Source organism: Mustelus asterias, chromosome 1, assembly GCF_964213995.1.
Source record: "Mustelus asterias chromosome 1, sMusAst1.hap1.1, whole genome shotgun sequence".
Taxonomy (NCBI): domain Eukaryota; kingdom Metazoa; phylum Chordata; class Chondrichthyes; order Carcharhiniformes; family Triakidae; genus Mustelus; species Mustelus asterias.
The window spans coordinates 82,951,436-82,978,646 of record NC_135801.1 but is presented as its reverse complement, the minus strand read 5'-3'; the positions used below and the strand labels follow the sequence as shown (position 1 = coordinate 82,978,646).

The 27,211-nt window shown below is 45.7% G+C and overlaps 1 protein-coding gene and 21 non-coding genes across 22 annotated transcripts in view; 21 read left to right on the top strand and 1 right to left on the bottom strand.

Moving 5' to 3' along the window:
• Window positions 1–31: 31 nt before the first annotated feature.
• trnag-gcc (transfer RNA glycine (anticodon GCC)) lies at window positions 32–102 on the top strand. The gene has a single exon. It is a non-coding gene; the product is annotated as a tRNA-Gly (tRNA).
• Window positions 103–1,613: 1,511 nt separating this feature from the next.
• On the top strand, window positions 1,614–1,684 carry trnag-gcc (transfer RNA glycine (anticodon GCC)). The gene has a single exon. It is a non-coding gene; the product is annotated as a tRNA-Gly (tRNA).
• A 142-nt stretch (window positions 1,685–1,826) lies between these two features.
• trnag-gcc (transfer RNA glycine (anticodon GCC)) lies at window positions 1,827–1,897 on the top strand. The gene has a single exon. It is a non-coding gene; the product is annotated as a tRNA-Gly (tRNA).
• Window positions 1,898–3,408: 1,511 nt separating this feature from the next.
• trnag-gcc (transfer RNA glycine (anticodon GCC)) lies at window positions 3,409–3,479 on the top strand. The gene has a single exon. It is a non-coding gene; the product is annotated as a tRNA-Gly (tRNA).
• A 136-nt stretch (window positions 3,480–3,615) lies between these two features.
• Window positions 3,616–3,686, top strand: trnag-gcc (transfer RNA glycine (anticodon GCC)). Its single transcript has one exon. It is a non-coding gene; the product is annotated as a tRNA-Gly (tRNA).
• Window positions 3,687–5,197: 1,511 nt separating this feature from the next.
• On the top strand, window positions 5,198–5,268 carry trnag-gcc (transfer RNA glycine (anticodon GCC)). The gene has a single exon. It is a non-coding gene; the product is annotated as a tRNA-Gly (tRNA).
• Window positions 5,269–5,410: 142 nt separating this feature from the next.
• trnag-gcc (transfer RNA glycine (anticodon GCC)) lies at window positions 5,411–5,481 on the top strand. Its single transcript has one exon. It is a non-coding gene; the product is annotated as a tRNA-Gly (tRNA).
• Window positions 5,482–6,992: 1,511 nt separating this feature from the next.
• trnag-gcc (transfer RNA glycine (anticodon GCC)) lies at window positions 6,993–7,063 on the top strand. The gene has a single exon. It is a non-coding gene; the product is annotated as a tRNA-Gly (tRNA).
• A 142-nt stretch (window positions 7,064–7,205) lies between these two features.
• trnag-gcc (transfer RNA glycine (anticodon GCC)) lies at window positions 7,206–7,276 on the top strand. Its single transcript has one exon. It is a non-coding gene; the product is annotated as a tRNA-Gly (tRNA).
• Window positions 7,277–8,787: 1,511 nt separating this feature from the next.
• On the top strand, window positions 8,788–8,858 carry trnag-gcc (transfer RNA glycine (anticodon GCC)). Its single transcript has one exon. It is a non-coding gene; the product is annotated as a tRNA-Gly (tRNA).
• A 142-nt stretch (window positions 8,859–9,000) lies between these two features.
• Window positions 9,001–9,071, top strand: trnag-gcc (transfer RNA glycine (anticodon GCC)). Its single transcript has one exon. It is a non-coding gene; the product is annotated as a tRNA-Gly (tRNA).
• A 1,511-nt stretch (window positions 9,072–10,582) lies between these two features.
• trnag-gcc (transfer RNA glycine (anticodon GCC)) lies at window positions 10,583–10,653 on the top strand. Its single transcript has one exon. It is a non-coding gene; the product is annotated as a tRNA-Gly (tRNA).
• A 142-nt stretch (window positions 10,654–10,795) lies between these two features.
• trnag-gcc (transfer RNA glycine (anticodon GCC)) lies at window positions 10,796–10,866 on the top strand. Its single transcript has one exon. It is a non-coding gene; the product is annotated as a tRNA-Gly (tRNA).
• Window positions 10,867–12,377: 1,511 nt separating this feature from the next.
• trnag-gcc (transfer RNA glycine (anticodon GCC)) lies at window positions 12,378–12,448 on the top strand. Its single transcript has one exon. It is a non-coding gene; the product is annotated as a tRNA-Gly (tRNA).
• Window positions 12,449–12,590: 142 nt separating this feature from the next.
• trnag-gcc (transfer RNA glycine (anticodon GCC)) lies at window positions 12,591–12,661 on the top strand. The gene has a single exon. It is a non-coding gene; the product is annotated as a tRNA-Gly (tRNA).
• A 1,511-nt stretch (window positions 12,662–14,172) lies between these two features.
• Window positions 14,173–14,243, top strand: trnag-gcc (transfer RNA glycine (anticodon GCC)). Its single transcript has one exon. It is a non-coding gene; the product is annotated as a tRNA-Gly (tRNA).
• A 136-nt stretch (window positions 14,244–14,379) lies between these two features.
• On the top strand, window positions 14,380–14,450 carry trnag-gcc (transfer RNA glycine (anticodon GCC)). The gene has a single exon. It is a non-coding gene; the product is annotated as a tRNA-Gly (tRNA).
• Window positions 14,451–15,961: 1,511 nt separating this feature from the next.
• Window positions 15,962–16,032, top strand: trnag-gcc (transfer RNA glycine (anticodon GCC)). The gene has a single exon. It is a non-coding gene; the product is annotated as a tRNA-Gly (tRNA).
• Window positions 16,033–16,168: 136 nt separating this feature from the next.
• trnag-gcc (transfer RNA glycine (anticodon GCC)) lies at window positions 16,169–16,239 on the top strand. Its single transcript has one exon. It is a non-coding gene; the product is annotated as a tRNA-Gly (tRNA).
• Window positions 16,240–17,144: 905 nt separating this feature from the next.
• trnag-gcc (transfer RNA glycine (anticodon GCC)) lies at window positions 17,145–17,215 on the top strand. Its single transcript has one exon. It is a non-coding gene; the product is annotated as a tRNA-Gly (tRNA).
• Window positions 17,216–18,818: 1,603 nt separating this feature from the next.
• trnag-gcc (transfer RNA glycine (anticodon GCC)) lies at window positions 18,819–18,889 on the top strand. Its single transcript has one exon. It is a non-coding gene; the product is annotated as a tRNA-Gly (tRNA).
• Window positions 18,890–24,015: 5,126 nt separating this feature from the next.
• The window catches only part of LOC144494814 (N-acylethanolamine-hydrolyzing acid amidase-like), a 66,133-nt gene continuing 62,937 nt past the window's right edge, over window positions 24,016–27,211 (bottom strand). The window contains exons 10-11 of the mRNA XM_078214199.1: window positions 24,672–24,763; window positions 24,016–24,586 (exon numbers count right to left, since the gene is read on the bottom strand). Of these exons, the coding sequence (XP_078070325.1) occupies window positions 24,694–24,763 (70 nt within the window). The 3' untranslated portion in view covers window positions 24,016–24,586; window positions 24,672–24,693. The remainder of the gene's footprint in view (window positions 24,587–24,671; window positions 24,764–27,211) is intronic.

The window sequence follows — 27,211 nt, the reverse complement described above, 5'->3', positions numbered from 1 at the left end:
TGGAAGAAATGAGCACTTTCTTCTGCTCTGTGCATTGGTGGTTCAGTGGTAGAATTCTCGCCTGCCACGCGGGAGGCCCGGGTTCGATTCCCGGCCAATGCAAAGCTCCTCCTTTTTCATTCCTCTCTCCATTCAGCCCACACTCTTTCTTTCTTTGCAATTCTGTACTGCCCAGCCACTTCAACCACCTCAATCTCTTTTCCATTTGCCTCATGCTAATTTTCAACATCTGTTTCACTTTTCCTTTTTCTTTCTCTTCCAACACTCAACAGCTGCAAACACACACTCACATTCAAATACCACGCTCCTCATCGCACTTCTCGCAAAGCCATCTACGCTCCTCACCCTTCACCTCACTTTTACCTTCACTCTCTGCAGCAAACTTCAAAGAAACTTTTCACAACTTGATCATTTTTACTTGGCTCTCTTTTAAAACACACTTCGCTTCTTACCATCAATTCCTTCTCGGGCATGCACATACTCTGCACACACTGCAATATCAACTGCAGCCACAAACAACAACAAAGCACATTGAAATTGCGCCGTGCATGTAGGGAAACATGCCCAGGCTCTTCACAGTGCTGTTTTCAATCCGAAATGGGTGGAGACACAGTCTCACTTTGCTCTTTTGCAGAGTCCAATTGGAGATTAACACTTTGTTGACCTGAGGTAAATTTGCTGAGAAGCTATCTGCTCTTTGGAGCCCCTTCTACTGGAAGTAGAAGAGTGGCAGCTTCACCAATCTTTCTAAAAGTCTGACCATTCTCATCATCAGCTCCTGCTGGCTCACCCCATCTTTCCCTCCCTCACAAAGCGTGACATACGTCCGAGAACTTGGTGAGCAGCATGACACACAGGGAACAGGGCGGAGGATGTGACAGCATTATGGCAATGCTGTTGGGCTTATGATGCAGAGGCATGCATAGCTCATTGCTGAGTTGAAATCTCACCAAGGCTGGCAATGACTTCAAAACAATCGTCTAAACACAGGTCGCGATTGAGAATTGCTTGCGGCGGATGTGAAGTGACGCTTGCCTTTGTTTGAAAGCCACCTGGGGCCTTCGCACCATGTTTAGCAGGGCAATAGGGGAAGTAACACACATGGCTGGAAAATAACAAGAGTGGAAGCCAAATTTCTTTGGCAGCAAGAATCGAGATTCCACGAAGTGTTGAAAGTGGCAGCTTGGCCTGGTGTAGCACTGGGTGGCGGCTTTGAAGCAATGTAGCGCCTGGAAGATGTTGCAGAGTGGCATGAGGCGATATTGTAGTGGTGTGAAGTGAGTGTAAAGAGACAGTGTGCAAGTGATTTGAGCAAGTTTTAAGCGTGTTTAGATTGATGTGGTGAAAGCAGTGGCATATTTGGGAGAAGGAGGCTGTGTGAGAGGGGGATTGTTGCAGAGTGCATGTGTTTTGGAGGAAGGTTGAAAGTTTGAGATGTGGTTGTGAATGAAAGGAAGGTGTTGAGCAGCATGAGAGGCTTGTGAGATGTTGCGTGTGAGATTTGAGTGAGAGCATTTGTGGGCATTTGGGGAATGAAAAGACAAAGTCTGAAAATTGTAATGCTGCTGAGTGTGAAGAAAGAGAGAGCATGTGGGGGTGAAAGAACCGGAGCAGCATTGGTGGTTCAGTGGTAGAATTCTCGCCTGCCACGCGGGAGGCCTGGGTTCGATTCCCGGCCAATGCACGAGCAGTAGTTAATTTCTCTGTGTTGCTGTTGTTGTTGTGTGTGTGTGTGAGCAGCATTGAATTTGCTGCTGCAAATGAGGAACATTTCTTTGCATGTGAAAGCACTGGTTGGAAGAAATGAGCACTTTCTTCTGCTCTGTGCATTGGTGGTTCAGTGGTAGAATTCTCGCCTGCCACGCGGGAGGCCCGGGTTCGATTCCCGGCCAATGCAAAGCTCCTCCTTTTTCATTCCTCTCTCCATTCAGCCCACACTCTTTCTTTCTTTGCAATTCTGTACTGCCCAGCCACTTCAACCACCTCAATCTCTTTTCCATTTGCCTCATGCTAATTTTCAACATCTGTTTCACTTTTCCTTTTTCTTTCTCTTCCAACACTCAACAGCTGCAAACACACACTCACATTCAAATACCACGCTCCTCATCGCACTTCTCGCAAAGCCATCTACGCTCCTCACCCTTCACCTCACTTTTACCTTCACTCTCTGCAGCAAACTTCAAAGAAACTTTTCACAACTTGATCATTTTTACTTGGCTCTCTTTTAAAACACACTTCGCTTCTTACCATCAATTCCTTCTCGGGCATGCACATACTCTGCACACACTGCAATATCAACTGCAGCCACAAACAACAACAAAGCACATTGAAATTGCGCCGTGCATGTAGGGAAACATGCCCAGGCTCTTCACAGTGCTGTTTTCAATCCGAAATGGGTGGAGACACAGTCTCACTTTGCTCTTTTGCAGAGTCCAATTGGAGATTAACACTTTGTTGACCTGAGGTAAATTTGCTGAGAAGCTATCTGCTCTTTGGAGCCCCTTCTACTGGAAGTAGAAGAGTGGCAGCTTCACCAATCTTTCTAAAAGTCTGACCATTCTCATCATCAGCTCCTGCTGGCTCACCCCATCTTTCCCTCCCTCACAAAGCGTGACATACGTCCGAGAACTTGGTGAGCAGCATGACACACAGGGAACAGGGCGGAGGATGTGACAGCATTATGGCAATGCTGTTGGGCTTATGATGCAGAGGCATGCATAGCTCATTGCTGAGTTGAAATCTCACCAAGGCTGGCAATGACTTCAAAACAATCGTCTAAACACAGGTCGCGATTGAGAATTGCTTGCGGCGGATGTGAAGTGACGCTTGCCTTTGTTTGAAAGCCACCTGGGGCCTTCGCACCATGTTTAGCAGGGCAATAGGGGAAGTAACACACATGGCTGGAAAATAACAAGAGTGGAAGCCAAATTTCTTTGGCAGCAAGAATCGAGATTCCACGAAGTGTTGAAAGTGGCAGCTTGGCCTGGTGTAGCACTGGGTGGCGGCTTTGAAGCAATGTAGCGCCTGGAAGATGTTGCAGAGTGGCATGAGGCGATATTGTAGTGGTGTGAAGTGAGTGTAAAGAGACAGTGTGCAAGTGATTTGAGCAAGTTTTAAGCGTGTTTAGATTGATGTGGTGAAAGCAGTGGCATATTTGGGAGAAGGAGGCTGTGTGAGAGGGGGATTGTTGCAGAGTGCATGTGTTTTGGAGGAAGGTTGAAAGTTTGAGATGTGGTTGTGAATGAAAGGAAGGTGTTGAGCAGCATGAGAGGCTTGTGAGATGTTGCGTGTGAGATTTGAGTGAGAGCATTTGTGGGCATTTGGGGAATGAAAAGACAAAGTCTGAAAATTGTAATGCTGCTGAGTGTGAAGAAAGAGAGAGCATGTGGGGGTGAAAGAACCGGAGCAGCATTGGTGGTTCAGTGGTAGAATTCTCGCCTGCCACGCGGGAGGCCCGGGTTCGATTCCTGGCCAATGCACGAGCAGTAGTTAATTTCTCTGTGTTGTTGTTGTGTGTGTGTGTGAGCAGCATTGAATTTGCTGCTGCAAATGAGGAACATTTCTTTGCATGTGAAAGCACTGGTTGGAAGAAATGAGCACTTTCTTCTGCTCTGTGCATTGGTGGTTCAGTGGTAGAATTCTCGCCTGCCACGCGGGAGGCCCGGGTTCGATTCCCGGCCAATGCAAAGCTCCTCCTTTTTCATTCCTCTCTCCATTCAGCCCACACTCTTTCTTTCTTTGCAATTCTGTACTGCCCAGCCACTTCAACCACCTCAATCTCTTTTCCATTTGCCTCATGCTAATTTTCAACATCTGTTTCACTTTTCCTTTTTCTTTCTCTTCCAACACTCAACAGCTGCAAACACACACTCACATTCAAATACCACGCTCCTCATCGCACTTCTCGCAAAGCCATCTACGCTCCTCACCCTTCACCTCACTTTTACCTTCACTCTCTGCAGCAAACTTCAAAGAAACTTTTCACAACTTGATCATTTTTACTTGGCTCTCTTTTAAAACACACTTCGCTTCTTACCATCAATTCCTTCTCGGGCATGCACATACTCTGCACACACTGCAATATCAACTGCAGCCACAAACAACAACAAAGCACATTGAAATTGCGCCGTGCATGTAGGGAAACATGCCCAGGCTCTTCACAGTGCTGCTTTCAATCCGAAATGGGTGGAGACACAGTCTCACTTTGCTCTTTTGCAGAGTCCAATTGGAGATTAACACTTTGTTGACCTGAGGTAAATTTGCTGAGAAGCTATCTGCTCTTTGGAGCCCCTTCTACTGGAAGTAGAAGAGTGGCAGCTTCACCAATCTTTCTAAAAGTCTGACCATTCTCATCATCAGCTCCTGCTGGCTCACCCCATCTTTCCCTCCCTCACAAAGCGTGACATACGTCCGAGAACTTGGTGAGCAGCATGACACACAGGGAACAGGGCGGAGGATGTGACAGCATTATGGCAATGCTGTTGGGCTTATGATGCAGAGGCATGCATAGCTCATTGCTGAGTTGAAATCTCACCAAGGCTGGCAATGACTTCAAAACAATCGTCTAAACACAGGTCGCGATTGAGAATTGCTTGCGGCGGATGTGAAGTGACGCTTGCCTTTGTTTGAAAGCCACCTGGGGCCTTCGCACCATGTTTAGCAGGGCAATAGGGGAAGTAACACACATGGCTGGAAAATAACAAGAGTGGAAGCCAAATTTCTTTGGCAGCAAGAATCGAGATTCCACGAAGTGTTGAAAGTGGCAGCTTGGCCTGGTGCAGCACTGGGTGGCGGCTTTGAAGCAATGTAGCGCCTGGAAGATGTTGCAGAGTGGCATGAGGCGATATTGTAGTGGTGTGAAGTGAGTGTAAAGAGACAGTGTGCAAGTGATTTGAGCAAGTTTTAAGCGTGTTTAGATTGATGTGGTGAAAGCAGTGGCATATTTGGGAGAAGGAGGCTGTGTGAGAGGGGGATTGTTGCAGAGTGCTTGTGTTTTGGAGGAAGGTTGAAAGTTTGAGATGTGGTTGTGAATGAAAGGAAGGTGTTGAGCAGCATGAGAGGCTTGTGAGATGTTGCGTGTGAGATTTGAGTGAGAGCATTTGTGGGCATTTGGGGAATGAAAAGACAAAGTCTGAAAATTGTAATGCTGCTGAGTGTGAAGAAAGAGAGAGCATGTGGGGGTGAAAGAACCGGAGCAGCATTGGTGGTTCAGTGGTAGAATTCTCGCCTGCCACGCGGGAGGCCTGGGTTCGATTCCCGGCCAATGCACGAGCAGTAGTTAATTTCTCTGTGTTGCTGTTGTTGTTGTGTGTGTGTGTGAGCAGCATTGAATTTGCTGCTGCAAATGAGGAACATTTCTTTGCATGTGAAAGCACTGGTTGGAAGAAATGAGCACTTTCTTCTGCTCTGTGCATTGGTGGTTCAGTGGTAGAATTCTCGCCTGCCACGCGGGAGGCCCGGGTTCGATTCCCGGCCAATGCAAAGCTCCTCCTTTTTCATTCCTCTCTCCATTCAGCCCACACTCTTTCTTTCTTTGCAATTCTGTACTGCCCAGCCACTTCAACCACCTCAATCTCTTTTCCATTTGCCTCATGCTAATTTTCAACATCTGTTTCACTTTTCCTTTTTCTTTCTCTTCCAACACTCAACAGCTGCAAACACACACTCACATTCAAATACCACGCTCCTCATCGCACTTCTCGCAAAGCCATCTACGCTCCTCACCCTTCACCTCACTTTTACCTTCACTCTCTGCAGCAAACTTCAAAGAAACTTTTCACAACTTGATCATTTTTACTTGGCTCTCTTTTAAAACACACTTCGCTTCTTACCATCAATTCCTTCTCGGGCATGCACATACTCTGCACACACTGCAATATCAACTGCAGCCACAAACAACAACAAAGCACATTGAAATTGCGCCGTGCATGTAGGGAAACATGCCCAGGCTCTTCACAGTGCTGCTTTCAATCCGAAATGGGTGGAGACACAGTCTCACTTTGCTCTTTTGCAGAGTCCAATTGGAGATTAACACTTTGTTGACCTGAGGTAAATTTGCTGAGAAGCTATCTGCTCTTTGGAGCCCCTTCTACTGGAAGTAGAAGAGTGGCAGCTTCACCAATCTTTCTAAAAGTCTGACCATTCTCATCATCAGCTCCTGCTGGCTCACCCCATCTTTCCCTCCCTCACAAAGCGTGACATACGTCCGAGAACTTGGTGAGCAGCATGACACACAGGGAACAGGGCGGAGGATGTGACAGCATTATGGCAATGCTGTTGGGCTTATGATGCAGAGGCATGCATAGCTCATTGCTGAGTTGAAATCTCACCAAGGCTGGCAATGACTTCAAAACAATCGTCTAAACACAGGTCGCGATTGAGAATTGCTTGCGGCGGATGTGAAGTGACGCTTGCCTTTGTTTGAAAGCCACCTGGGGCCTTCGCACCATGTTTAGCAGGGCAATAGGGGAAGTAACACACATGGCTGGAAAATAACAAGAGTGGAAGCCAAATTTCTTTGGCAGCAAGAATCGAGATTCCACGAAGTGTTGAAAGTGGCAGCTTGGCCTGGTGCAGCACTGGGTGGCGGCTTTGAAGCAATGTAGCGCCTGGAAGATGTTGCAGAGTGGCATGAGGCGATATTGTAGTGGTGTGAAGTGAGTGTAAAGAGACAGTGTGCAAGTGATTTGAGCAAGTTTTAAGCGTGTTTAGATTGATGTGGTGAAAGCAGTGGCATATTTGGGAGAAGGAGGCTGTGTGAGAGGGGGATTGTTGCAGAGTGCTTGTGTTTTGGAGGAAGGTTGAAAGTTTGAGATGTGGTTGTGAATGAAAGGAAGGTGTTGAGCAGCATGAGAGGCTTGTGAGATGTTGCGTGTGAGATTTGAGTGAGAGCATTTGTGGGCATTTGGGGAATGAAAAGACAAAGTCTGAAAATTGTAATGCTGCTGAGTGTGAAGAAAGAGAGAGCATGTGGGGGTGAAAGAACCGGAGCAGCATTGGTGGTTCAGTGGTAGAATTCTCGCCTGCCACGCGGGAGGCCTGGGTTCGATTCCCGGCCAATGCACGAGCAGTAGTTAATTTCTCTGTGTTGCTGTTGTTGTTGTGTGTGTGTGTGAGCAGCATTGAATTTGCTGCTGCAAATGAGGAACATTTCTTTGCATGTGAAAGCACTGGTTGGAAGAAATGAGCACTTTCTTCTGCTCTGTGCATTGGTGGTTCAGTGGTAGAATTCTCGCCTGCCACGCGGGAGGCCCGGGTTCGATTCCCGGCCAATGCAAAGCTCCTCCTTTTTCATTCCTCTCTCCATTCAGCCCACACTCTTTCTTTCTTTGCAATTCTGTACTGCCCAGCCACTTCAACCACCTCAATCTCTTTTCCATTTGCCTCATGCTAATTTTCAACATCTGTTTCACTTTTCCTTTTTCTTTCTCTTCCAACACTCAACAGCTGCAAACACACACTCACATTCAAATACCACGCTCCTCATCGCACTTCTCGCAAAGCCATCTACGCTCCTCACCCTTCACCTCACTTTTACCTTCACTCTCTGCAGCAAACTTCAAAGAAACTTTTCACAACTTGATCATTTTTACTTGGCTCTCTTTTAAAACACACTTCGCTTCTTACCATCAATTCCTTCTCGGGCATGCACATACTCTGCACACACTGCAATATCAACTGCAGCCACAAACAACAACAAAGCACATTGAAATTGCGCCGTGCATGTAGGGAAACATGCCCAGGCTCTTCACAGTGCTGCTTTCAATCCGAAATGGGTGGAGACACAGTCTCACTTTGCTCTTTTGCAGAGTCCAATTGGAGATTAACACTTTGTTGACCTGAGGTAAATTTGCTGAGAAGCTATCTGCTCTTTGGAGCCCCTTCTACTGGAAGTAGAAGAGTGGCAGCTTCACCAATCTTTCTAAAAGTCTGACCATTCTCATCATCAGCTCCTGCTGGCTCACCCCATCTTTCCCTCCCTCACAAAGCGTGACATACGTCCGAGAACTTGGTGAGCAGCATGACACACAGGGAACAGGGCGGAGGATGTGACAGCATTATGGCAATGCTGTTGGGCTTATGATGCAGAGGCATGCATAGCTCATTGCTGAGTTGAAATCTCACCAAGGCTGGCAATGACTTCAAAACAATCGTCTAAACACAGGTCGCGATTGAGAATTGCTTGCGGCGGATGTGAAGTGACGCTTGCCTTTGTTTGAAAGCCACCTGGGGCCTTCGCACCATGTTTAGCAGGGCAATAGGGGAAGTAACACACATGGCTGGAAAATAACAAGAGTGGAAGCCAAATTTCTTTGGCAGCAAGAATCGAGATTCCACGAAGTGTTGAAAGTGGCAGCTTGGCCTGGTGCAGCACTGGGTGGCGGCTTTGAAGCAATGTAGCGCCTGGAAGATGTTGCAGAGTGGCATGAGGCGATATTGTAGTGGTGTGAAGTGAGTGTAAAGAGACAGTGTGCAAGTGATTTGAGCAAGTTTTAAGCGTGTTTAGATTGATGTGGTGAAAGCAGTGGCATATTTGGGAGAAGGAGGCTGTGTGAGAGGGGGATTGTTGCAGAGTGCTTGTGTTTTGGAGGAAGGTTGAAAGTTTGAGATGTGGTTGTGAATGAAAGGAAGGTGTTGAGCAGCATGAGAGGCTTGTGAGATGTTGCGTGTGAGATTTGAGTGAGAGCATTTGTGGGCATTTGGGGAATGAAAAGACAAAGTCTGAAAATTGTAATGCTGCTGAGTGTGAAGAAAGAGAGAGCATGTGGGGGTGAAAGAACCGGAGCAGCATTGGTGGTTCAGTGGTAGAATTCTCGCCTGCCACGCGGGAGGCCTGGGTTCGATTCCCGGCCAATGCACGAGCAGTAGTTAATTTCTCTGTGTTGCTGTTGTTGTTGTGTGTGTGTGTGAGCAGCATTGAATTTGCTGCTGCAAATGAGGAACATTTCTTTGCATGTGAAAGCACTGGTTGGAAGAAATGAGCACTTTCTTCTGCTCTGTGCATTGGTGGTTCAGTGGTAGAATTCTCGCCTGCCACGCGGGAGGCCCGGGTTCGATTCCCGGCCAATGCAAAGCTCCTCCTTTTTCATTCCTCTCTCCATTCAGCCCACACTCTTTCTTTCTTTGCAATTCTGTACTGCCCAGCCACTTCAACCACCTCAATCTCTTTTCCATTTGCCTCATGCTAATTTTCAACATCTGTTTCACTTTTCCTTTTTCTTTCTCTTCCAACACTCAACAGCTGCAAACACACACTCACATTCAAATACCACGCTCCTCATCGCACTTCTCGCAAAGCCATCTACGCTCCTCACCCTTCACCTCACTTTTACCTTCACTCTCTGCAGCAAACTTCAAAGAAACTTTTCACAACTTGATCATTTTTACTTGGCTCTCTTTTAAAACACACTTCGCTTCTTACCATCAATTCCTTCTCGGGCATGCACATACTCTGCACACACTGCAATATCAACTGCAGCCACAAACAACAACAAAGCACATTGAAATTGCGCCGTGCATGTAGGGAAACATGCCCAGGCTCTTCACAGTGCTGCTTTCAATCCGAAATGGGTGGAGACACAGTCTCACTTTGCTCTTTTGCAGAGTCCAATTGGAGATTAACACTTTGTTGACCTGAGGTAAATTTGCTGAGAAGCTATCTGCTCTTTGGAGCCCCTTCTACTGGAAGTAGAAGAGTGGCAGCTTCACCAATCTTTCTAAAAGTCTGACCATTCTCATCATCAGCTCCTGCTGGCTCACCCCATCTTTCCCTCCCTCACAAAGCGTGACATACGTCCGAGAACTTGGTGAGCAGCATGACACACAGGGAACAGGGCGGAGGATGTGACAGCATTATGGCAATGCTGTTGGGCTTATGATGCAGAGGCATGCATAGCTCATTGCTGAGTTGAAATCTCACCAAGGCTGGCAATGACTTCAAAACAATCGTCTAAACACAGGTCGCGATTGAGAATTGCTTGCGGCGGATGTGAAGTGACGCTTGCCTTTGTTTGAAAGCCACCTGGGGCCTTCGCACCATGTTTAGCAGGGCAATAGGGGAAGTAACACACATGGCTGGAAAATAACAAGAGTGGAAGCCAAATTTCTTTGGCAGCAAGAATCGAGATTCCACGAAGTGTTGAAAGTGGCAGCTTGGCCTGGTGCAGCACTGGGTGGCGGCTTTGAAGCAATGTAGCGCCTGGAAGATGTTGCAGAGTGGCATGAGGCGATATTGTAGTGGTGTGAAGTGAGTGTAAAGAGACAGTGTGCAAGTGATTTGAGCAAGTTTTAAGCGTGTTTAGATTGATGTGGTGAAAGCAGTGGCATATTTGGGAGAAGGAGGCTGTGTGAGAGGGGGATTGTTGCAGAGTGCTTGTGTTTTGGAGGAAGGTTGAAAGTTTGAGATGTGGTTGTGAATGAAAGGAAGGTGTTGAGCAGCATGAGAGGCTTGTGAGATGTTGCGTGTGAGATTTGAGTGAGAGCATTTGTGGGCATTTGGGGAATGAAAAGACAAAGTCTGAAAATTGTAATGCTGCTGAGTGTGAAGAAAGAGAGAGCATGTGGGGGTGAAAGAACCGGAGCAGCATTGGTGGTTCAGTGGTAGAATTCTCGCCTGCCACGCGGGAGGCCTGGGTTCGATTCCCGGCCAATGCACGAGCAGTAGTTAATTTCTCTGTGTTGCTGTTGTTGTTGTGTGTGTGTGTGAGCAGCATTGAATTTGCTGCTGCAAATGAGGAACATTTCTTTGCATGTGAAAGCACTGGTTGGAAGAAATGAGCACTTTCTTCTGCTCTGTGCATTGGTGGTTCAGTGGTAGAATTCTCGCCTGCCACGCGGGAGGCCCGGGTTCGATTCCCGGCCAATGCAAAGCTCCTCCTTTTTCATTCCTCTCTCCATTCAGCCCACACTCTTTCTTTCTTTGCAATTCTGTACTGCCCAGCCACTTCAACCACCTCAATCTCTTTTCCATTTGCCTCATGCTAATTTTCAACATCTGTTTCACTTTTCCTTTTTCTTTCTCTTCCAACACTCAACAGCTGCAAACACACACTCACATTCAAATACCACGCTCCTCATCGCACTTCTCGCAAAGCCATCTACGCTCCTCACCCTTCACCTCACTTTTACCTTCACTCTCTGCAGCAAACTTCAAAGAAACTTTTCACAACTTGATCATTTTTACTTGGCTCTCTTTTAAAACACACTTCGCTTCTTACCATCAATTCCTTCTCGGGCATGCACATACTCTGCACACACTGCAATATCAACTGCAGCCACAAACAACAACAAAGCACATTGAAATTGCGCCGTGCATGTAGGGAAACATGCCCAGGCTCTTCACAGTGCTGTTTTCAATCCGAAATGGGTGGAGACACAGTCTCACTTTGCTCTTTTGCAGAGTCCAATTGGAGATTAACACTTTGTTGACCTGAGGTAAATTTGCTGAGAAGCTATCTGCTCTTTGGAGCCCCTTCTACTGGAAGTAGAAGAGTGGCAGCTTCACCAATCTTTCTAAAAGTCTGACCATTCTCATCATCAGCTCCTGCTGGCTCACCCCATCTTTCCCTCCCTCACAAAGCGTGACATACGTCCGAGAACTTGGTGAGCAGCATGACACACAGGGAACAGGGCGGAGGATGTGACAGCATTATGGCAATGCTGTTGGGCTTATGATGCAGAGGCATGCATAGCTCATTGCTGAGTTGAAATCTCACCAAGGCTGGCAATGACTTCAAAACAATCGTCTAAACACAGGTCGCGATTGAGAATTGCTTGCGGCGGATGTGAAGTGACGCTTGCCTTTGTTTGAAAGCCACCTGGGGCCTTCGCACCATGTTTAGCAGGGCAATAGGGGAAGTAACACACATGGCTGGAAAATAACAAGAGTGGAAGCCAAATTTCTTTGGCAGCAAGAATCGAGATTCCACGAAGTGTTGAAAGTGGCAGCTTGGCCTGGTGTAGCACTGGGTGGCGGCTTTGAAGCAATGTAGCGCCTGGAAGATGTTGCAGAGTGGCATGAGGCGATATTGTAGTGGTGTGAAGTGAGTGTAAAGAGACAGTGTGCAAGTGATTTGAGCAAGTTTTAAGCGTGTTTAGATTGATGTGGTGAAAGCAGTGGCATATTTGGGAGAAGGAGGCTGTGTGAGAGGGGGATTGTTGCAGAGTGCATGTGTTTTGGAGGAAGGTTGAAAGTTTGAGATGTGGTTGTGAATGAAAGGAAGGTGTTGAGCAGCATGAGAGGCTTGTGAGATGTTGCGTGTGAGATTTGAGTGAGAGCATTTGTGGGCATTTGGGGAATGAAAAGACAAAGTCTGAAAATTGTAATGCTGCTGAGTGTGAAGAAAGAGAGAGCATGTGGGGGCGAAAGAACCGGAGCAGCATTGGTGGTTCAGTGGTAGAATTCTCGCCTGCCACGCGGGAGGCCCGGGTTCGATTCCCGGCCAATGCAGGAGCAGTAGTTAATTTCTCTGTGTTGCTGTTGTTGTTGTGTGTGTGTGTGAGCAGCATTGAATTTGCTGCTGCAAATGAGGAACATTTCTTTGCATGTGAAAGCACTGGTTGGAAGAAATGAGCACTTTCTTCTGCTCTGTGCATTGGTGGTTCAGTGGTAGAATTCTCGCCTGCCACGCGGGAGGCCCGGGTTCGATTCCCGGCCAATGCAAAGCTCCTCCTTTTTCATTCCTCTCTCCATTCAGCCCACACTCTTTCTTTCTTTGCAATTCTGTACTGCCCAGCCACTTCAACCACCTCAATCTCTTTTCCATTTGCCTCATGCTAATTTTCAACATCTGTTTCACTTTTCCTTTTTCTTTCTCTTCCAACACTCAACAGCTGCAAACACACACTCACATTCAAATACCACGCTCCTCATCGCACTTCTCGCAAAGCCATCTACGCTCCTCACCCTTCACCTCACTTTTACCTTCACTCTCTGCAGCAAACTTCAAAGAAACTTTTCACAACTTGATCATTTTTACTTGGCTCTCTTTTAAAACACACTTCGCTTCTTACCATCAATTCCTTCTCGGGCATGCACATACTCTGCACACACTGCAATATCAACTGCAGCCACAAACAACAACAAAGCACATTGAAATTGCGCCGTGCATGTAGGGAAACATGCCCAGGCTCTTCACAGTGCTGTTTTCAATCCGAAATGGGTGGAGACACAGTCTCACTTTGCTCTTTTGCAGAGTCCAATTGGAGATTAACACTTTGTTGACCTGAGGTAAATTTGCTGAGAAGCTATCTGCTCTTTGGAGCCCCTTCTACTGGAAGTAGAAGAGTGGCAGCTTCACCAATCTTTCTAAAAGTCTGACCATTCTCATCATCAGCTCCTGCTGGCTCACCCCATCTTTCCCTCCCTCACAAAGCGTGACATACGTCCGAGAACTTGGTGAGCAGCATGACACACAGGGAACAGGGCGGAGGATGTGACAGCATTATGGCAATGCTGTTGGGCTTATGATGCAGAGGCATGCATAGCTCATTGCTGAGTTGAAATCTCACCAAGGCTGGCAATGACTTCAAAACAATCGTCTAAACACAGGTCGCGATTGAGAATTGCTTGCGGCGGATGTGAAGTGACGCTTGCCTTTGTTTGAAAGCCACCTGGGGCCTTCGCACCATGTTTAGCAGGGCAATAGGGGAAGTAACACACATGGCTGGAAAATAACAAGAGTGGAAGCCAAATTTCTTTGGCAGCAAGAATCGAGATTCCACGAAGTGTTGAAAGTGGCAGCTTGGCCTGGTGTAGCACTGGGTGGCGGCTTTGAAGCAATGTAGCGCCTGGAAGATGTTGCAGAGTGGCATGAGGCGATATTGTAGTGGTGTGAAGTGAGTGTAAAGAGACAGTGTGCAAGTGATTTGAGCAAGTTTTAAGCGTGTTTAGATTGATGTGGTGAAAGCAGTGGCATATTTGGGAGAAGGAGGCTGTGTGAGAGGGGGATTGTTGCAGAGTGCATGTGTTTTGGAGGAAGGTTGAAAGTTTGAGATGTGGTTGTGAATGAAAGGAAGGTGTTGAGCAGCATGAGAGGCTTGTGAGATGTTGCGTGTGAGATTTGAGTGAGAGCATTTGTGGGCATTTGGGGAATGAAAAGACAAAGTCTGAAAATTGTAATGCTGCTGAGTGTGAAGAAAGAGAGAGCATGTGGGGGCGAAAGAACCGGAGCAGCATTGGTGGTTCAGTGGTAGAATTCTCGCCTGCCACGCGGGAGGCCCGGGTTCGATTCCCGGCCAATGCAGGAGCAGTAGTTAATTTCTCTGTGTTGCTGTTGTTGTTGTGTGTGAGCAGCATTGAATTTGCTGCTGCAAATGAGGAACATTTCTTTGCATGTGAAAGCACTGGTTGGAAGAAATGAGCACTTTCTTCTGCTCTGTGCATTGGTGGTTCAGTGGTAGAATTCTCGCCTGCCACGCGGGAGGCCCGGGTTCGATTCCCGGCCAATGCAAAGCTCCTCCTTTTTCATTCCTCTCTCCATTCAGCCCACACTCTTTCTTTCTTTGCAATTCTGTACTGCCCAGCCACTTCAACCACCTCAATCTCTTTTCCATTTGCCTCATGCTAATTTTCAACATCTGTTTCACTTTTCCTTTTTCTTTCTCTTCCAACACTCAACAGCTGCAAACACACACTCACATTCAAATACCACGCTCCTCATCGCACTTCTCGCAAAGCCATCTACGCTCCTCACCCTTCACCTCACTTTTACCTTCACTCTCTGCAGCAAACTTCAAAGAAACTTTTCACAACTTGATCATTTTTACTTGGCTCTCTTTTAAAACACACTTCGCTTCTTACCATCAATTCCTTCTCGGGCATGCACATACTCTGCACACACTGCAATATCAACTGCAGCCACAAACAACAACAAAGCACATTGAAATTGCGCCGTGCATGTAGGGAAACATGCCCAGGCTCTTCACAGTGCTGTTTTCAATCCGAAATGGGTGGAGACACAGTCTCACTTTGCTCTTTTGCAGAGTCCAATTGGAGATTAACACTTTGTTGACCTGAGGTAAATTTGCTGAGAAGCTATCTGCTCTTTGGAGCCCCTTCTACTGGAAGTAGAAGAGTGGCAGCTTCACCAATCTTTCTAAAAGTCTGACCATTCTCATCATCAGCTCCTGCTGGCTCACCCCATCTTTCCCTCCCTCACAAAGCGTGACATACGTCCGAGAACTTGGTGAGCAGCATGACACACAGGGAACAGGGCGGAGGATGTGACAGCATTATGGCAATGCTGTTGGGCTTATGATGCAGAGGCATGCATAGCTCATTGCTGAGTTGAAATCTCACCAAGGCTGGCAATGACTTCAAAACAATCGTCTAAACACAGGTCGCGATTGAGAATTGCTTGCGGCGGATGTGAAGTGACGCTTGCCTTTGTTTGAAAGCCACCTGGGGCCTTCGCACCATGTTTAGCAGGGCAATAGGGGAAGTAACACACATGGCTGGAAAATAACAAGAGTGGAAGCCAAATTTCTTTGGCAGCAAGAATCGAGATTCCACGAAGTGTTGAAAGTGGCAGCTTGGCCTGGTGTAGCACTGGGTGGCGGCTTTGAAGCAATGTAGCGCCTGGAAGATGTTGCAGAGTGGCATGAGGCGATATTGTAGTGGTGTGAAGTGAGTGTAAAGAGACAGTGTGCAAGTGATTTGAGCAAGTTTTAAGCGTGTTTAGATTGATGTGGTGAAAGCAGTGGCATATTTGGGAGAAGGAGGCTGTGTGAGAGGGGGATTGTTGCAGAGTGCATGTGTTTTGGAGGAAGGTTGAAAGTTTGAGATGTGGTTGTGAATGAAAGGAAGGTGTTGAGCAGCATGAGAGGCTTGTGAGATGTTGCGTGTGAGATTTGAGTGAGAGCATTTGTGGGCATTTGGGGAATGAAAAGACAAAGTCTGAAAATTGTAATGCTGCTGAGTGTGAAGAAAGAGAGAGCATGTGGGGGCGAAAGAACCGGAGCAGCATTGGTGGTTCAGTGGTAGAATTCTCGCCTGCCACGCGGGAGGCCCGGGTTCGATTCCCGGCCAATGCAGGAGCAGTAGTTAATTTCTCTGTGTTGCTGTTGTTGTTGTGTGTGAGCAGCATTGAATTTGCTGCTGCAAATGATCAACATTTCTTTGCATGTGAAAGCACTGGTTGAAAGAAACGAGCACTTCCTTCTGCTCTGTGCATTGGTCGTTCCGTGGTAGAATTCTCGCCTGCCACGCGGGAGGCCCGGGTTCGATTCCCGGCCAATGCAAAGCTCCTCCTTTTTCATTCCTCTCTCCATTCAGCAGCTCTTTCTTTCTTTGCAATTCTGTACTGCCCAGCCACTTCAACCACCTCAATCTCTTTTCCATTTGCCTCATGCTAATTTTCAACATCTGTTTCACTTTTCCTTTTTCTTTCTCTTCCAACACTCAACAGCTGCAAACACACACTCACATTCAAATACCACGCTCCTCATCGCACTTCTCGCAAAGCCATCTACGCTCCTCACCCTTCACCTCACTTTTACCTTCACTCTCTGCAGCAAACTTCAAAGAAACTTTTCACAACTTGATCATTTTTACTTGGCTCTCTTTTAAAACACACTTCGCTTCTTACCATCAATTCCTTCTCGGGCATGCACATACTCTGCACACACTGCAATATCAACTGCAGCCACAAACAACAACAAAGCACATTGAAATTGCGCCGTGCATGTAGGGAAACATGCCCAGGCTCTTCACAGTGCTGCTTTCAATCCGAAATGGGTGGAGACACAGTCTCACTTTGCTCTTTTGCAGAGTCCAATTGGAGATTAACACTTTGTTGACCTGAGGTAAATTTGCTGAGAAGCTATCTGCTCTTTGGAGCCCCTTCTACTGGAAGTAGAAGAGTGGCAGCTTCACCAATCTTTCTAAAAGTCTGACCATTCTCATCATCAGCTCCTGCTGGCTCACCCCATCTTTCCCTCCCTCACAAACCGTGAATTCTCGCCTGCCATGCGGGAGGCCCGGGTTCGATTCCCGGCCAATGCACGAGCAGTAGTTAATTTCTCTGTGTTGTTGTTGTGTGTGTGTGTGTGTGTGAGCAGCACTGAATTTGCTGCTGCAAATGATCAACATTTCTTTGCATGTGAAAGCACTGGTTGAATCAAACGAGCACTTTCTTCTGCTCTTTGCATTGGTGGTTCAGTGGTAGAATTCCTGCCTGCCACGCGGGAGGCCTGGGTTCGATTCCCGGCCAATGCACGAGCAGTAGTTAATTTCTCTGTGTTGCTGTTTTGTGTGTGTGTGTGAGCTGCATTGAATTTGCTGCTGCAAATGATCAACATTTTTTTGTATGTGTAAGCACTGGTTGAAAGAAATGAGCACTTTGCTCTGTGCATTGGTGGTTCAGTGGTAGAATTCTTGCCTGCCACTCGAGAGGCCCGGGTTTGCTTCCTGGCCAATGCAAGAACAGACATTAATTCCTCTCCCTGTTCTTGCTACTGTGATGCTTACAATTCATCTCTGTGTTGGGTTCATTTCGTTTGATGGTGTAAGGTTGCTTGGTGCAGCAACTGGGAGAGGAGAAAGGATAACTTTGCACAAGGCTGGAGTAGATTGTTGCAAATAATGGGTTTGAAGGCAGTGAGGTTCTGAACAAAGGCATCGGTACCAACAGGGTGAAGGGGCAGAGCAAGGGAATATCATAAGTTAACTTCTGGAAGGTTGCATCTTGCTATTGGAAAGGTAAGGATCTGCTTTTTTCCAGTATCTCATCTCTGCTTGAGGTCGAATCAAGCAGACATTGGAGTCCTTGAGCTATGAACCAGGATGCAAGCAGACGAATCAGCATGACATTTTGCTCTTTTAGTTTACAACCTCATCTTTGTTTTGTTGCCTTTTAATCCTCACAACAATCTGCATGGTCTTAAACCATGCATATATTGCAGTCAGAAAGGATGTGATGCATTTCATTGGGCATTAGCACTAACATAGACCAGCTGTGGCAAATGGCATGTTGCTGCTCTGTAAATGTGAAAGCTGTGAATAATGTGGCATGTTGATTTTTTTAATGTACGGTATAGAGCTATGTGTTATCCTATGTCATAAAATATGTTATTTTGTCAGGTGTAATGATTTTCGGAATGGTACTTGCTGAAATTCCCTTTCATCCTAAATGAATGAAATTGAATTCCCTGTGATGTGTCAGGAAAGGAAGATGTGAGGCATCAGAGGCAGCAAAGCCTTTCAACCTCTAGATGGTGCCAAAGTTGTGTTTTACTATCTTCACCTTCGCTCCTCCCCCACTCAAGGCCTCAGGCTGAACTGAATACTGTTGTGGAAACAAAGTTCCTTTAGTGTGGTGGCACAGCTTACTGGGTGTGCTGCTTGTAGGGCAGATGGATATGAATGATAGCAGCAAGTTAATTTTACAAGCCAGTGAGGGGTTGTTGTATTCTTTGAAAATCAAAATATGTCGGTCCCCAAATGAGTTTGTGATTGAAGCGATGATGAGTGGCTGACTGGTTGAGTCAGTTATTTGTGCCTTGCACAGAGGATTTTGGCATTTTGTGTAGAAGAAAGAAAATGCTTGTGTGTACTTTCAGAAACTTTGCCCTCATTGCACAAGATCTTTGAAATGGAGTGAAATGACAGATGTGGAAATGTATATAAAACGACTTGAATAGTGGAATGGGTTTTCCACTAGTAGAAGAATATGAAATGCATGGAGGTGTTTTAAAAATTGAAGTTGAAGTAAAAATCCCATTTGTAAGTTCAGGTGAATTCTTCAATAATAAAATGATTGTAGAAATTTTCAAGAGCGAAAAGTAGAAAGAAAGATTTTGAAAGCTGTTCCATATGTATTGCATTGGTGGTTCAGTGGTAGAATTCTCGCCTGCCACGCGGGAGGCCCGGGTTCGATTCCCGGCCAATGCAGCAATTTTTTTTCTCCTCACATTTTAACTTTTGAGACTGTTTTGAAAATCCTTCCCATCTTTATGAATCATTCAGGAAAAGAATTGTTGCCTTCATTGAAATCTGTTGTTGAATCACTCATTTGCAATTCAGCAGATGTGCAGCTGAAACCCTTTTCCCAACATTTGTTGCCTTGAGACTTGACTATTCTATCGCTCTCCTAGCTGGCCTCCCATTGTCCAATCTCTCATTTCGGCATTCCGCAGGGAGCGTTCCCACTACTTCATCCTGGTTCATACCTCAAGCACTCCACAAACATCCCATCCCCCACCACCTACCTGTGCTGGGAGCCCAACTATTCACATTATGTATGAATGATTTGGAAGATGGAATTGAATGTCTTATCTCCAAGTTTGCAGATGATAATAAATTGGGTGGGAGAATGAGCTGTGAGAAGGTTGCAGAGATGCTTCAGCGTGATTTGGACAGGCTGAGAGAGTGGGCACCTGCATGGTAGATGCAGTATAATGTGGATAAATGTGAGGTTGTTCACTTCGGTAGCAATAATAGGAAGGCAGATTAATACTTGAATAGGTGTAAATTGAGAGAGGTGGATACTCAGCAAGACCTTGATATCCTCATGCATCAGTCGCTGAAAGTAAGCACGCAGGTGCAGCAGGCAGTAAAGTAGACAAATGGTATTTTGTCCTTCATAGCAAGAGGATTTGAGGAGAGGGATAGGGATGTTTTGTTGCAATTGTATAGGACGTTGGTGAGGCCACACCTGGAGTATTGTGAGCCGTTTTGATGTCCTTATTTGAGGAAGGGTGTTCTTGCTATATTGCGAGTGCAGCGAAGGTTTACCAGACTGATTCCTGGGATGGCAGGTCTGTCATATGAGGAGAGATTAAGTCGGTTAGGTTTATATTCACTGGAGTTTAGAAAAGTGAGAGGAGATCTCATAGAAACTTATAAAATTCTAACAGGATTAAACAGGGTAGATTCAGAAAGAATGTTCCCAATGGTGGGGGAGTCCAGAACTAGGGGTCATACATAGTTTGAGGATAAGGAGTAAACCTTTTAGAACTGAGGTGAGGAGAAATTTCTTCACCCACAGGGTGGTGAATGTGTGGAATTCAGTACCACAGAATGCAGTTGAAGCCAAAACGTTGTCTGATTTCAAAAATAAATTAGATATAGCTCTTGGGGCTAAAGGGAAAATGGGGGGGAAGGTGGGATCAGGATATTGAATTTGATGATCAGCCATGATCAAAATGAATGGTGGAGCAGGCTTGAAGGGCCTACTCCTGTTTCGGTTTTCCATGTTGCCGTGTAAATGCAGGAGATACAACACCTCCTTGTGAATCTCCTCACCGTCCAAGGTGCTAAATGCTCCTTACAGGTGAAATAGTGATTTACCAGTACACCTTTTCATTTAGTCGACACTATTTGCTGCTCAGAATGTGGCCTTCTCAACACTGGGGAGACTGAATTCAGGCTGTTTCCCCCGCTTTATGGAGCACCTCCGTTCAGTCTACAAGCATACTCCTGAGCTTTCGGTTGCCTATAATTTTACTTCTCCATTCCAATCCCACTCTGTCCTTATTCCAATGAAGCTCAACGCAAGCTCAAAGAACAGTGCCTCATCTTTCAATTAGAAACGTTGTAGCCTTCTGGACTCAACATAAAGTTCAACAATTTCAGATCACAACCTCTGCTTCCATTTTTTCAGCTGCTTCCAGACTCTGGAATTCCCTGGAAGTCTCTCTGCCTCTCTCTCCTCCTTTAAGACATGACTCAAGAGCTAACTCTTCTACCTTAAATGGCCTCTTTTTCCAACCATGGACAAATTATACAAGAAATGCAGAAACCATGGACAAATGTTTCCAAATAAACTAAAAATAATTACTTCAGTTTTATGTTCTAACCCCCTCTTCATAGTTGAAAGGCACAGTAAGAAGTCTCACGACACCAAGTTAAAGTCCAACAGGTTTATTTGGAATCACGAGCTTTCAGAGCGCGGCCCCTTCACTCAGCTGGTGAAGGAACAGCGCTCTGAAAGCTCGTGATTGCAAATAAACCTGTTGGACTTTAACCTGGTGTTGTGAGATTTCTTACTGTGCCCACCCCATTCCTTCCTGGCATCTCCACATCATAGTTGAAAGGGATTTATAGGAATACAAAAAATGTAATAGGTCTGTGGTTCCTCTTATCATTTTGCTTTTGGCTGTTTCACCCTCATCACAAACAGTCCCACCCCAACCTCACAATGGACAGAAAATCATTAATGAAGCACTGGGCTAAGACCGTTTCCCCGAGGAGCTCCAGGGCCCGCAATTATTTGTATCTGACAACTACAACTATCTTCCTTCACGTCAGCCATGACTCCAACTACCGCAGGCTCTTCCACCTGTCCCCTATTGATCTGTTTTCCCAGGGTTCTTTGAACAAAGAAAATTACAGCACATGAACAGGCCCTTCGGCCCTCCAAGCCTGCACTGCCCAACTGAACTAAAACCCCCGACCCTTCCGGGGACCATATCCCTCTATTCCCATCCTATTCATGTATTAGTCAAGACGCCCCTTAAAAGGCACTATCATATCTGCTTCCACTACTTTCCCCGTCAGCGAGTTCCAGGCACCCACCATCCTCTGCGTAAAAAACTTGCCTTGTACGTCTCCTTTAAACCTTGCGCCTCGCACATTGAACCTATGCCCCCTAGGAATTGACTGTTCCACCCTGGGAAAAAGCTTCTGACTATCCACTCTGTCCATGCCCCTCCTAATCTTGTAGACTTCTATCAGGTCGCCTCTCAACCTCCGTCGTTCCAGTGAGAACAAACCAAGTTTCTCCAACCTCTCCTCATAGCTAATGCCCTCCATACCAGGAACATCCTGCAAAATCTTTTCTGTACCCTCTCCAAAGCCTCCACATCTTTCTGGTAGTGTGGTGACCAGAATTGAACACTATATCCAAGTGCGGCCTAACTCAGGTTCTTTTAAGCTGCAACATGACTTGCCAATTTTTAAACTCAATGTCCTGGCCAATGAAGGCAAGCATGCTGTATGCCTTCTTGACTACTTTCTCCACCTGCGTTACCCCTTTCAGTGACCTGTGTACCTGTACACCCAGATCCCTTTGCCTATCAATACTCTTAAGGGTTCTGCCATTTACTGTAGATTTCCTATCTGTATTAAACCTTCCAAAATGCATTACCTCACATTTGTCCGGATTAAACTCCATCTGCCATCTCTCCGCCCAAGCCTCCAACCGATCTATATACTGCTGTATCCTCTGATGGTCCTCATCGCCATCCACAAATCCACAAACCTTTGTGTTGTCTGCATACTTACTAATCCAACCAATTACATTTTCCTCCAAATCATTTATATATATTACAAACAGCAAAGGTCCCAACACTGATCCCTGAGGAACGCCACTTGTCACAGCCCTCCATTCAGAAACGCACCCTTCCACTGCTACCCTCTGTCTTCTATGACTGGGCCAGTTCTGTATCCACCTTGCTAGCTCACCTCTGATCCCATGCGACTTCACCTTCTGCACCAGTCTGCCATGAGGGACCTTGTCAAAGGGCTTACTGAAGTCCATGTAGACAACATCCACTGCCCTATCCTCATCAATCATCTTCGTCACTTCCTCGAAAACTCGATCAAGTTAGTGAGACACGACCTCCCCTTCACAAAACCATGTTCCCTCTCACTAATACGTCCACTTATTTCTAAGTGGGAGTAAATCCTGTGTTGAAGAATCCTCTCCAATAATTTCTCTCCCACTGATGTAAGGCTCACTGGCCTGTAATTACTTGTATTATTCTTGCTACTCTTCTTAAACAAAGGAACATCATTGGCTATTCTCCAATCCTCTGGGACCTCCCCTGTACAGTAAGAAATCTCACAACACCAGGTTAAAGTCCAACAGGTTTATTTGTAGCAAACGCCACTAGCTTAATCTCTTGGATCATAAAATTGCTGGGAATTTAACTGGAAATCTAGGAGTTTCTGTTCAGTTTTCATGTCAAATGCTTCGGATAAGGTTCAGCAGAAAGTAAATTGAACTCAAATGCATCCATGAGCAAAGTATGTAAAACATGTGTAAAGGAAAGCTCGTGGCGTTTGCTACAAATGAACCTGTTGGACTTTAACCTGGTGTTGTGAGATTTCTTACTGTGTTTACCCCAGTCCAACGCCGGCATCTCCACATCATGACCTCCCCTGTAGCCAGTGAGGATGCAAAGATTTCCCTCAAGGCTCCAGCAATTTCTTCCCTTGCCTCTCTCAGTATTCTGGGGTATATCCCAACAGATCCTGGGGACTTGTCTACCTTAATGTTTCTCAAGAACCTCAATACCTCCTCCATTTTGATTTCAACATGACTCAAACTATCTACTCACCCCAGACTCAACATCCACCAAGTCCTTCTCTTTGGTGAACACTGACGCGAAGTACTCATTTAATACCTCACCCATTTCCTCTGGCTCCACGCATAGATTCCCTCCCTTGTCCTTGAGTGGGCCAACCCTCTCCCTGGCTATCCTCTTGCTGTTTACATATGTATAAAAAGCCTTGGGATTTTCCTTAATCTTGCTGGCCAATGATTTTCTGTGACCCCTCTAGCCCTTCTATGTCTTGTTATCCAAGGTTCCCAAAACTTGCCATACTTATCCTTCATCCTTACAGGAATGTACCGGTCCTGAATCCCTATCAACTTGCACTTGAAGGCCTCCCACATGCCAGATGTTGATTTGCCCTCAAACATCTGCCCCCAATCTACATCCTTCTGTTCCTGTCTAATATTGTTGTAATTAGCCTTCCCCCAATTTAGCACCTTAACTTGAGGACTACATGTATCTTTATCCATCAGTACCTTAAAGCTGACTGAATTGTGATCATTGTTCCTGAACTGCTCCCCTATTGAAACGTCGACCACCTAGCCACGTTCATTCGCCTATACCAGGTCAAGTATGCCCCCTTCCCTAGTTGGACTATCTACATACTGTTTCAAGAAGCCCTCCTGGATGCTCCTTACAAACTCTGCCCCATCCACGCCCCGAGCACTAAGTGAGTCGCAGTCACTTTAGGGGAAGTTATTAAAAAAAACCCAACTTAGATATACATTGTGTCTTAAATTTTATACAAAAAATGTCACTTAATTTACAAACAACTTGTTGGTTTGATAGATTTATGACCTGAAAGTTGACACCTGCACATCTTTTAGGAATTTGCATGTTCACAATAAATGTAGCATTCTTTAGACATTCAGATTTATTAGAACTTGTTTACAGAAATTTTCCAGCTGGTTTGGCTTTATCGACACTGTGAATTGCCATCAATAACCAGGTAGCAATAGAATTTAAATCTAAATCTGTTTCTTAAGTGTCTGTGGGTTGAAAAATCAGTCAATTAACTTGACAACATTTTATTCGTATCAAAAATAGGAATCTCTTGGATCATAAAATTGCTGGAATTTAACTGGAAATCCAGGAGTTTCTGTTAAGTTTTCACGCCAAATGCTTCGGATAAGGTTCAGCAGAAAGCAGATTGAACTCAAATGCATCCATGAGCAAATTATGTACAACATGTGTGAAGGAGCAGCACAACAATCAGAATCACTGACAATGTCGCACTCCCAATATTCCTTGATTGCTTTGTCTTCCATTTCAGGGCAGCAGAGTGAATTTTGTGACTGTTACTTTTGATCTATGAATAACAACACAAAGATTAAAATCCACAGATATATTCGCAAAGAATTTCCAAAATAAAATTACATCTGATCTTTACTTACCAACTGCCCAGAGTATTCAGCTTTAGGTCCGGACTAATGTCCTGTAGTCATACAGCTGAGCCGCACACATTAACATTGTATAGACAGTCAAACTGAAATGTAAATATTAATTTAGAAAACATCAACAAGTGAATTCATCTTATTATACATGCTTAATAACTACAACACAGTATCCAGTTCACAGGTAAGATGATTAGAGGATTTTGTTTTGTTTTTGTAAGGACCATAGCACAGGAGGAACTTATTAAATCACGATGAAACAATAATTACAACATAATACAAACATATGAACAAGGAACAGGAGTTCGCCATTCAGTCCCTCGAGCCTGCTCTGCCATTTAATAAGATCATGGCTGACCTGATAGTAACCTCAAAGTGGCTACTTGGGGAGGCGATGGCCTAGTGGTATTATCACTAGACTATTAATCCAGAAACTCAGCTATTGTTCAGGGGACCTGGGTTCAAATTACACCACGGCAGATAGTAGAATTTACATTCAATAAAAAATATCTGGAATTGAGAATCTACTGATGACCGTGAATCGATTGTTGGGAAAACCATCTGGTTCACTAAGAACAATACAGCACAGGAACAGGCCCTCCAAGCCCACGCCGCTCCCTGGTCCCAACTAGACCATTCTCTTGTATCCCTCCATTCCCACTCCGTTCATGTGGCTATCTAGATAAGTCTTAAATGTTCCCAGTGTATCTGCCTCCACCACCTTGCCCGGCAGCGCATTCCAGGCCCCCACCACCCTCTGTGTAAAATATGTCCTTCTGATATCCGTGTTAAACCTCCCCCCCGTCACCTTGAACCTATGAGCCCTCGTGAACGTCACCACCGACCTGGGAAAAAGCTTCCCACTGTTCACCCTATCTATGCCTTTCATTATTTTATACACCTCTATTAGGTCACCCCTCATCCTCCGTCTTTCCAGTGAGAACAACCCCAGTTTACCCAATCTCTCCTCATAACTAAGCCCTTCCATACCAGGCAACATCCTGGTAAACCTCCTCTGCACTCTCTCTAAAGCCTCCATGTCCTTCTGGTAGTGTGGCGACCAGAACTGGGCGTAGTATTCCAAATGTACTAATGTATTTTAGGGAAGGAAATCTGTCATCCTTACCTGGTCTGGCCATCATGTGACTCCAGAGCCACAGCAATGTGGTTGAACTTCAACTAGGGATGGGCAATAAATGCTGGCCAGCCACTGATGCCCATGTCCCATGTATGAATAAAGAAACCTCCCAATAACCTTGCTTACCAAGAATTGATCCCTCTCTGCCTTACAAATATTCAAAGGCTCTGTTTCCACAACCTTTTCAGGAACAGGCTTTCAAAGACTCACAACGCTCCGAGTGGAAAAATTGCACCTCATCTCCATTTTAATTGGGTGACCCATTATTTTGAAACAGTGGCCCCTAGTTCTAGATTCTCCCACACGAGGAAACATCCTCTCCACTTCCACTCCTCAGGATCTTGTATGTTTCAATTGAGTCGCCTCTTACACCTCTAAATTCCAGCGGATACAACTCTAGCCTGTCTAACCTTTCATCAAGACAACCCGCCCACTCCAGGTATTAGTCTGGTAAATCTTTTCTGAACCGGTTCCAACACACTTACATCTTTCCTTAAATAAGGTGATCAATCCTACACACACTTCTCCAAAAGTGGTTTCACTAGTGCTCCGAGTGCTCTGTATAACTGAGGTATAACCTCCCTACTTTACTATTCAATTCTCCTCACAATAAATGATAACATTCTATTAGCTTTCCAACTTGCTGTACCTACATACAAACCTTTTGTCAATCATGCACTCGGAAACTCAGATCCCTCTGCAGCTCAGAGCTCTGCAATTTCTCACCATTTCGATAATATGCTTCTTATTCTTCCTGCCTCAATGGACAATTTCACATTTTCCCCACATTATACTCCATTTGTCAGATCTTTTCCCACTCATTTAACCATCTTTATTTTGTAACCCCCTTATGTTCTCTTCCGAACTTAGTTTCCTACCTATCTTTGTGTCATCAGCAAATGTGGCAACCATCCCTTCATCCAAATCATTTGTGTAAATTGTAAACAATTGAGGTCTCAGCACTGATCCCCACGGCACACCTTCTGTTACATTCACCAACCTGAAAAAGACCCATTTATGTCCACTCTCTGCTTCCTGCTGGCGAGCAAATCCTCTATCCATGCTAATATGTTACCCCCACACCATGAGCTTTTATTTTCCGCATTAACCTTTGATGAGCACCTTAACTAATGCCTTCTGGAAATCTAAGTCCAGTACATTCACAGATCCCCGTTTATCTACAGCGCAGGTTTAGAACTCCAAGAAATTAGTTAGACATGATTTCCCTTTCACAAAACCATGTTGGCCGGGATTTGCCCAACCTGCTGCGCTGCTCGAGTCGTGCAGCGGGCCAGGAGACATCAGCCGGCGGCCTGTAGCGGGACCCGCGACCAGAGTCCAGCCAATTGCGAGTCTCTCAGGCCCTTTTTTCCCACGTAATCAGCCCCATGCAGGAAATCGG